Source organism: Gavialis gangeticus, unplaced genomic scaffold, assembly GCF_001723915.1.
Source record: "Gavialis gangeticus isolate Ggan-Ray unplaced genomic scaffold, GavGan_comp1, whole genome shotgun sequence".
Lineage (NCBI taxonomy): Eukaryota > Metazoa > Chordata > Crocodylia > Gavialidae > Gavialis > Gavialis gangeticus.
In genome coordinates, this window is record NW_017729031.1 from 97,546,929 (window position 1) to 97,557,246 (window position 10,318).

Genomic DNA, 10,318 nt, shown 5'->3' on the forward strand with positions numbered 1-10,318 from the left:
TTGCTTATGGTGAACTTATGACTAACATGTTGTAATTATCTCAAATTCAGAGTCAAAATTAACTTTAAAGAAATCCAGTATGAAAATACATGGTTTAGGCACCCAGTCAAACTTAACCTTGTCATTTAGTGATGCCATGCAATAATTATACAGATATAATTAATTCATGTTAATGTCCCTGATCCTAGATTAGATTAACAGTTTTTAAAGGTCTATTAGATATTTTTTCTCTCCATATGTTTTACCAAGTGAAATTACTCATTGTGCTATTCAAGTAAAAAAAATCAAATTAAGAGAGAAGTAAGATGTATTTTTACAGATCAATTGACATTCAATGGTGTTTGCATACTGTTTTAGTATTTAGTTTTAATATCAGTAAAAGTACTATCATATTTTTAAGGTGCAACCCTCCTTAAATGATGGAACCATTTAATATGAAATGATTTTGATCTGTTTTGATGTTAGCACAATTGCTTCAAGAGACACGTCCTGCTTATATACGTTACCTTAAGAGGCAGAACTATTAATTTCTAGCATAAGGGTCTTACACAGTACTAGAGACTCTGGCCCTAACCGATCAAAACACTGAAGTACATGTATGAATAAGTTTAAGCATGTTGCAGCACGTGACCAGTTTAACTGGAGAGAGATAGTTAGCTGTGTTAGTCTGAAGACTTAACTGCACAGTAGTGCATGTGTAACTGATGACCAGGAGCAAATTTACATAAGCATCCATATGCATTTCCTAACTTAGACAACATTTCTTAACTTAGATATTTTCTAACTTAGGTCCCTGGGACCTGCTGCTACTCAGCTCCCAGCTGGTACTACTCAGCTCCTGGCTCCCTGCAGTAGATAGGAGCTGAGCAGGGCCAGGAAGGGGTAGCTCTGTGCACCCTCCCATGCCTCCTCCCCACCTCCGCCTGCCCCCCCCGGTCCCAGTGCTGCTTAGCTCCTGGATCCCTACAGGAGCTGGGAGCTGAGCAGCACCAGGACTTGGGAACTCCCTGCTTTCCCACACAGCCCAGGCCTGGCCGGAAACAGTCCCACTTCTGGGGTAGGTCCCAGCCGGTTCTAGGCTGCACAGGGATTTCCCCACCGAACCCAGAGATGGCTGGGACCTGTCTCAGAAGCAGGATAGTTACTGGCCAGTTCTGGGCTGGGTGGGGAAGTCTCTATGCAGCCTGGAGCTGGCTGGCAGCTGCACCAGAAGTGGGACACCTCCAGACCAGCCCTTAGCTACATGGGGACGTCCTACTGGGCATGGGCCTTGTTTCCATGTGCAGGGGCCAGGAGATAGCTGCCACTGCAGCCAGCAGAGTTCTCCTGGCCCTGTGTGCATGGGGATTGGCCCTGTGCTCCCTGCCAGCCGGTGCAGTAGCATCCAGGGGGAGCCTGAAGCTCTCCCAGGCTGCTGTAATAGTTGGAGAACTGGAGCAGCCCTGCATCAGGCTGCTCCCATTGGGAGCAACTTAGCTCCCAACAAGCAGCATGTGTAGACATACTTCCCAAGAAGGCTTACTGAGCACTATTTTACTGTGCAGTGGCTGTAGCTACATGAGATGCTGACTGCGCAGTCATTACTGTACAGTCATTTAGTACTTGTTTATACAACCAAGTTAAGAAATGTTGTTGTGTATAAACAAGTGCTAAATGACTGCACAGTAATCCGAGTTACTGTGCAATAGTATCAACAAATGGCTTTGTTGTGAAGCTGGCCACGTAGTAGCCTGAGACTACTGTGCAGTAATGTTGTGTCACTGTTGCTGCCATGTGATGCTATTCTGCAGTAGTCTCAGACTATTGTGCAGTCAGCATCTTGTGTAGATGCAGTAAAGACTTACTGTTGAGTAAGCCCTTATTGTATTAATTGCATGTGTAGACGCACCCAAAATGTTGAATGCAATTTGCCTTTGACTATACTGACTGTAAAGTTATAGCCCTCATCTTGTCACAAATGGCCTAACATAAACATATTTGGTGGCTTTTTCTGTGTTCGGACACTTTTAAATTACAAGCAGGAAAGGAGAAGAAAGGCATCTTCTTGGAAAGTTTATAATGTTCCCAAAAAATATAAAGAAAGTTATTTTCTGCTGATGTAAACAGTGTTGGTTAGTTGTTCTCCCACCTGAGGTGGAATGAAATAGTATGAACACTGAACACCTGTGCAAATTTAGCTTCAACAAATTAATCAGGGGTATGTGATGGGCATTAGGAAGCTATTAAAACATATTTCATTGTTATTTACCTACCATTCTGATTAATTGTGAATTTCATATTGTGAATATAAATATTACCATTCCAGGAGTACCATTCCAGTAGGAGTCCATTCTGTCCTTAATATTATAGCTTGAAAGCCCCCATTGATAAGGTGGGGAATACTGAATTTGTGAATTGTCCATCAGAAAAGAGATAGTACCTTGTTAAAGAACTCCTCACCAGAAAAAAAAAAAAAAAAACCCTGCAAGAAGCTACTGCTGAGAAATTTTCAAACTTTTAATGAACCATGTATGGATACATTGATTAAATATTAAAATATCTTTAAAAAATCCTACAGCACTCTAATAACCAGGTGTCAAAAGCTCAATTGACTTACATATTGTATTATGTGGTTTAACATGGAATTTATACAACAGGTGTTCTCTCCCACAGTCTTTCTACATGGGTCAAAATTATGTCTTTTTTTAATTGTTCTTGAACTTAGAGTTTGAAACTGCTGTTAATATTTTGTCAGCAGTTAGACTCTCATACCTGATTCTAACAATGCCATAGTGGATTTTTAGATAGTTTGATGGTCTGAAGTAGTTGGAATGATACATAGCCCCTATTGAGCATCTACATGTATCTTGGCATCCAAACTTTGTTTTCATCTCAGTGTTAAGTTGTGCATGATTGATTTTTAGATACTTCTAAATATGAATGCACTATACACATTTTAAAGAAAATTATTCCTCTTGCCTATGGGATACTAAAATCATGCTTTCAGCTATACATAGTTTCTACATAGTTTCCAGAATCTTTCTCGTGGAATTTTTTTCTAAGTATTAAAAGCTGGATTAATGCCATGCAGGCTGCTCCCAAATACACACCCAAAATGGTGGCATGGGCACTTTAACTAAAACTCATTGAATTAGCTTTAGTTAAAGTGCCTCTGTGGCCATTTTGAAATACAGGATGCTGAATACATGCTGTCTGGGAGCCACTCTAATTAAAACACCCCACTCCCACCCCAGAGCACATGTATAGAAACCCTATATGTTGTAAATAGTCAGAGATAGCTGGTTGGTAGGGGTGAACAATCTATGTGCAGGGTCATTATGAAGCTTATGCCCATGGCAGAAGTTGCATATGCTTTCCACCTGATATCAGAGACAGCCAGAGAGCGGGAGACCAAGGAGCCAAACCCCATTCCCTGTAGATGCCACTCTATATTAGCATAGCTGTCACATACCAGGGAATTGGTACCTCAGTTTTGAAAATGGCTTATAAAAATCTCCTTTTTGATGGGGAAATTTTTGTTGATGTCTCAGGGTTGACACTATTGCTATTCATTTTCCTGAAACACATTTTAAACCTGCAGTAAACTGGTCTAAGCAGCAACTGCATTCAATTGCATCCTCAGAGATTATTTCATGACAATAGTGGACCAATAACATAAATGGATTAAATTCTTAATGCCACTAAAGATAATGGGGTTTGTGTGTCCAGCTGCACATCAAGCTGAGCTTTCAGATAGGTATTGTAGCACGTACAAAATGATTAGATTAAAAAAATAAAATGGTAAAAGGTTTTGTGTCTACAATTACGCTCTGATCAACACCACCTTTTGGGGGATCAGTGTTAAGCTTGGATTCGTTAAACATCCTTATTAATGATATGGAAGGAAAGATAAACAGCATCTTAATGAAATTCACAGATGATATTGAATGGGAGATATTGCAGACTCCAGAGACAGTAAAAAAAATTGTACAAAGGGATGCAATGATGCTAGAGAAACAGATAGGAAAGCAAATGACTCACCCCTCAAAAATGCAAGTTAATAAATATGAACAAAAATAATCCAGGTAGATTTTCATAGACATTAGGGCTGGAAGGGACCTAGGAAAATCATCGAGTCCAGCCCCCCGCCCCAGGGGCAGGAAGTCAGCTGGGGTCATAGGATGCCAGCAAGTAAAACATCCAGGTTTCTCTTGAAGGTGTTCAAAGTAGGTGCTTGAACCACCTCTGGTAGCAGACCACTCCAGCCCTTGTGTCCAGCCTGAAACAGTCTTGCAGGAGTTTATGACCGTTCAACCTCCTCATCCCTTGGGGTGCTCTGGTGAACAAACGTTCCCCCAAATACTGCTGGTCACCCCGATAAACTTATAGGTGGCCATCAGATCACCCCTGAGCCCGCGGTTTTCCAGGCTAAAGGGCCTCATGGCTCTCAGCCTATCGTCATAAGGTCTGTTCTCCTGACCTCTGATCATGCACGTGGCTCTCCTCTGGACTCTCTCAAGCTTCTCCACATCCTTTTTAAATTGTGGGGCCCCAAACTGGACGCAGTACTCCAGCTGCAGCCTCACCAAGGCCGAGTACAAGGGGAGAATAACGTCCTGGGATTTGCTTGAGAAACATCTATGGATGCAAGCCAGTATTTTTCTTGCTTTACTAGCTGCAGCATCTCATTGCAGGCTCATGTTCATCTTGTGGTCAATGATGACCCCCAAGTCTCTTTCTTCCGTAGTGCTAGTCAGCATAGCATTGCCGAGCCTATAGACATGCTGCAAGTTTTTCCTCCCAAGGTGGAGAACCTTGCATTTTTTAGTGTTAAGTACTATCAGGTTCTCATCTGCCCATTTCCTGAGCCTGTCAAGGTCAGCCTGGATCACCCGCCTGTCCTCAGGTGTGGATGCTTTACCCCAAAGTTTGGTATCCTCGGCAAACTTGGCCAGTCCGCTTCTGACTTCAATGTCCACATCATAAATGAAAAGGTTGAACAAAATAGGTCCAAGGACAGAGCCTTGAGGGACCCCACTGGTCACAGGGCACCATGACGATTGACTTCTGTCAACCACCACCCTCTGGGTCCGTCCCTGGAGCCAATTTCCCAGCCAGTGGATCGTGATGGTAGGTGAGGTAGGTGATACCTGCAAAGTGTCTAACAAAGATCTTGGAGTGGTAGAGAACAACAATTAGACACGAGATTGCAATGGTGTTCAGGTGAGGAACACAATTATTTTTTTGTCATTTTAAGTAACTTTGGATAAGACACTTGATATTGTACTTTGAGAATTAACCCTGCAAAAGGAGGGAAAAGAACTGCATGATATAATATCTACTTCACTCAGTAATGACTGGGAGGCTTTTACTTGATGAAGGTGGAGCTATAAATTAAGGCAACTGTCCATTATTCTGTTTCAAAGCAGTGCTCTCCCCCAGTTTTCATCTTAATGTTTAATGTTTAGCAATACATATTCCAAATTCAATGTAATCTCTTGCATGCCACTTTTCCTAAGCATAATAATGTGTTTACGTTCAGCACCTGAAATTTTGGATAATATATGCAAAATCCTGAAGTAGGGGGACCTAATTAGGATTACCTGCCAATATTTGCCTACCTAAGTATGGCCCTTCAGCAGCATTAACCTCTTCTACAAGGCTTTTAAAGATCAAAGGGACTTGTTCACACTGTCAAGATCTGTCCCTAAAAGCCTACTGAAAAATGAATGACTAAAGTACAAGGCAGTTGTTCTTTTATTTTAGTCAGCTCTGTATCAAATACTGAAAACAGTATTAAAAATAAAAAGGATTTTTTTAATTATAAATGTGTAACAGTTGATATGATGGAGTCTAAAGATTTGTTCTAAACCCTTATGATCTGTCATTTTAACAGGTAGCAAAACAATTTAACCTCATTTTACTTTCTAAACCAGCCATTATATTTCCTTTGGATCAATTCACTTATTATGGTTTATCATGCAAAATAGATATTTGGACCATTTTCAAATGCACTTTGCTACCACTTTACTATATTGCATAATTAATTATGTTGACAGCTGTTAAAACAGTTATTAATATGAACTTCAGAACACAGAAGGGCTCTTTTGTATCTTGTCAGTTCATAGTTTGGAGCTGTTGGAACATTGTGGCACAGCTCATATTGTAGGAAGTGTGCAAAGCCTTATGCTCCAGAACATATTAGCCCTAATTAACCAAAAATCCCTTGTAGACATGTCATTTCATAATCCCCATTATTGGGTTTCTTGTACCTCTCTGAATTTTTGGGTGTTGACTGTTATTTGTTGAAAGCAGATACCAGAATAAATAAATGAACCATTACTCTGAGCTGGCATGGCAGTTCTTATAGATTTGTCTTACTTCTGCAGTCAAAACTGCCATTGGATTCCACATGATTAGGAAAAGGTGATGTGATCTGAGGCCAGGTGGAATAGGAGGGGTATTTCTAGCAGAGGAATATGGTGGTATTGGTTTGGGCTCCCCTAAGCACTGAAATCCAGCTAGCGCAAAAACATTATTCAGGTCCCAGCACTGGTAGCTATAATTCATCAGGGCCCAAACTCAAAAACTTTTAGGCAGTTGAGTAGCACTTTTGCAGCTAGCTTTAAATGCGCAAGTGGCGTTCAGGGCCACTTACATGGATTTTTAGATTTTTTCAGAGTCTACTTCTGCTTCTTCCTAGGCATTCTCCCAAAGGATCAAATCCAGCTGCTTATGCTCTCTGACAATCCTTTTTCACCTAGGAAGATGCATAAACTCCTTGTAAGTCCCTTAAAGAAGAAGGGGTGTAGAGAACGGGAAAATGGGGGACAAAAACCATGTCAAGTGAAGAGGAGTGCCACCTAGGGATTAGTCAGTTTTCCCATGGATAAAACTGTAAACACTATACTTGTACACTATTTAGGAATGTAAAGTTGGTGGATTTAAATTTGTACCTGTTAGATTTGATGCATTGCTTCTCATCAGTCAGGTCTGTGATAGAATACAACTGATGGCAGTAAATGGGAGATGCAGTGGTTTTCTATCTCAGTGCAAGTCTCCTCTCAATTTTTAGCAGCTGTCCAGTATCAGGAGGCCATTAGCTTTCTGTTGTCATCACCAGTACATAGTACCAGAGGCAGATGGATAAGTGAGCAATACTGTGCTCTGGGTGGCGGTGGCACATAGGGCAGTGCAATAGCCAAGCTGCTGGCAGCTGTGGGTGGTGGTTGGCAAAGAAGCAGCTGCTGTTTTTGTGCCACCTGTAAACCCGTGCCCAGGGTTGGTGCTTCAATCCATCTCCCCCCACCCTCGCCCTTTAGTTAGGCTGTCAGCTTGAGGACTCTTTTTAAAATCTTTCTTTTCCACAATGCCTACCAAAACCATGACAGTGATCAGGCTTCTGGTATGCTGAAGTAACTACCTGTCATACTGTTCTACATTGTTTTGTTCTTTCCTTTTGTGCCTTGTCTGACATCTCTCCCAACCAGATAGTTGGTCCAATAAGAGATATCACTTCACAAACCGTGCTTCTTACATATTCCCTGGCCCATCACAGTGGCAGCAGCAGTATGACCCTTGTACTCCTCTTTTCTTTTTATCTGAATACATCTGTTTTCTTTTGCCTTAGGTTTAGATTGTAAACTCTTTGTGACAAGGGCAATATTTTTATTCTGTGTTTGTAAGACATGTAGCACAGAGAGGTCCTGATCCCTGGTAAGGGCTGATATGTGTGATGGTGATGATTACAATGACCACTTACGTTCAAGTTGTTTTAAAGTATGGGTAGAGTTGTAGGTGTCATAGAAGGAAGTATGATTTTGTGGAAACTGTGCATGACTTGGCATTTTCACATGGTTTTAACCTTAAATTAGATCCAGCTTAATCTCTGCTCTCTCTCTGATTGTCATTTGGCTTTGGGAATTTACTCTACCTGAAATATCACAGCAAAGCTCAAGGGGAGCAATTACATGCAAACCCAAACCAAACAAAATGCTACTGAACCATAGTGAACTAACTTCTGAACTGTGCACAATTCTATTAGTTTTCTTAAGGTGGAATTTATATCAGGACATTTAGGATTAACATATCTACTCCTCCAGAAACATCAGGCCTTCAGGTTTCATCTCTATTGACATATAATATCTCTGATAGCACAGTGCCTTCAGTATTGTCTGGATCAGAAAAGTGTCACGCACTAAGATGCCTCCTTCACTGCTTCAGTAGCACCTTTGGATTTGGTTTGATATCTTTTCAGATCTTCCTCACCTTTACCCCAATTAAATTATGATCACCAGCAAAAGTTAGATAGTTTTCTTAATTTTAAGGAGAGTTCCCCACTAAATATGAAATCTAAGAGTTAACCTGGGGGGACTGAAAGAAAACAGAGGATGAGTTAAAAAGTTACCACAGGGCAAGCTTCTCATACCTTTATCCTTATTTTGCCATTGCAGGTTTGCATTTGCCATGAAAGTGCATGTTGTGTGTCCTTGTCCACATGACTCCGCAAGTATGCATGGCAGTTTGAAACTAAACTAAAATAAAATAAAACATGTGATAAAGAAAAGCCCTATCATGCTCTTGATGTGCTTTACTCAATTTAATGTCTGAATTGCCTGAGTTTCTGATTTCCATTTTATACGTTTTCCAAGTGTGTTTACTTCGGGTGCATGGCTGTTCCTTGCTCAGTTCCCCTGTCTCACACTGAGGTCTTTGATTCTGATTGGTAGAACCCCCCTGATTGCTGCGGGAGTGATTGGTGGACTCTTCATCATCGTTATCGTGGGCCTGACATTTGCTGTTTATGTTCGGCGCAAGAGCATTAAGAAGAAGAGGGCCTTACGAAGGTTTCTGGAAACTGAGGTGAGGATGTTTTCTTTTTCACCAAATGGAAAAAAAAAAAACATGTATTAGGAAAACTGTATAGTATTGCTCCTCTTTCCTCCTCCTCCTCCTCTTCTCTTTTAGGGCCAAATTCAACTCCTGTTGAAATCCATGGAAACAATCCCATTGATTTCAACTAGACATTACAGAGTGTGTGAGTGAAGCTATTCTAAGATATTAGTTTTTCTAAAGACACACAATTATTAAACCTACAAACAAGCATTATGATTATCGTGTCTGAAAGCCAAAGCTCAAAACTTCTCCCACCAGAACTTAAGCCATAACTTGTTGAGTCATTTACCACTTACATAAGTGTTTTGAGTCCTCATCCAAAGCACATTGAAGTAAATGGTAGGATTCCAGTTGTCTTCAGAGAGCTTTGAAGCAGGCTTGTGCTGAACAGGGGCCATCTGAAGCACCTACTTAAATGCAATGATTGTCATATACAGGGATGATCCTACCTAGAGCACAGGCTTGAACTAGATGGCCTCTTGTTGTTCCCTCCAGCTGTATTTTTCTGTGATTTGCAATGTATTTGTGCAGTGGCTATAACTAGCTGGGCCAAACCTGTTTAAAGTCTGTATAAATGTTTACTACTCTTCTTGTTATTGCCATTGTAGAATAAAAATAATAGCAGTATTAACTGTATAATGCTTTATACTATGGTGGAGTCATTAGACAAAACTACCAGCCCCATCTTATCCTGCTTATCCTGCAGGGGAGAAGGACCAGCTGCTAGTGTAGCTGCATCTGTAAGACCACCACCACCATTATCAGACTTCTTCATGTGCCACCTCTGCCAGCAATACACACAGAACTGCACTCTGCTGCTGGACTGGCTGGTCACAGCAGTGGAGATGTGGCTTGTGGGCTTATGGGTCTGGCAAGCCCAGGAGCTGGAGCAGGAGCAGGAGTGAGAGATGGCCCAGGAGAACCATGCACTCCATGAGAGGCTCCTTGCCCTCAAGGAGAAGCACATGACCAAGTAACTAAATCCTTGGATGATGGTGTCACTGTGGACGTAGTCTTTCTAGACTTTAAGAAGGCCTTTGACACTGTCTCTCACCCCATCCTCATCAATAAATTAAGCAACTGTGGCATTGAAGACTGCATAGTTGGATGGGTAAAAAATTGGATGATGGGGCACACCTGGAGAGTAGTGGTGGATGGGTTGTACTCAACCTGGTGAGATGTGAGCAGTGGGATACCCCAGGGCTTGGTCCTTGGGCCTGGACTGTTTAACATCTTCATCAGCGACTTGGACAAGGGGGTGGAAAGCACACTGTCCAAGTTTGCTGATGACATTAAGATGTGGGGTGAGGTGACACTTGAAGGGAGAGAGAGGCTGCAATTAGATTTAGACAGACTACAAAAGTGGGCACACGAGAATAAGACTGGGTTCACTGTAGACAAATGCAGGGTGCTGCACCTTGGGAGAAGGAATCCACAGCATACA

The 10,318-nt window shown here is 41.6% G+C and overlaps 1 protein-coding gene across 1 annotated transcript in view; it reads left to right on the forward strand.

Annotated features, from left to right (window-relative positions):
- ERBB4 (erb-b2 receptor tyrosine kinase 4) overlaps window positions 1-10,318 on the forward strand; it is a 970,081-nt gene that overhangs the window by 703,644 nt on the left and 256,119 nt on the right. Inside the window, exon 18 of the mRNA XM_019522894.1 lies at window positions 8,709-8,841. Coding sequence (XP_019378439.1) covers window positions 8,709-8,841 — 133 coding nt within the window. The remainder of the gene's footprint in view (window positions 1-8,708; window positions 8,842-10,318) is intronic.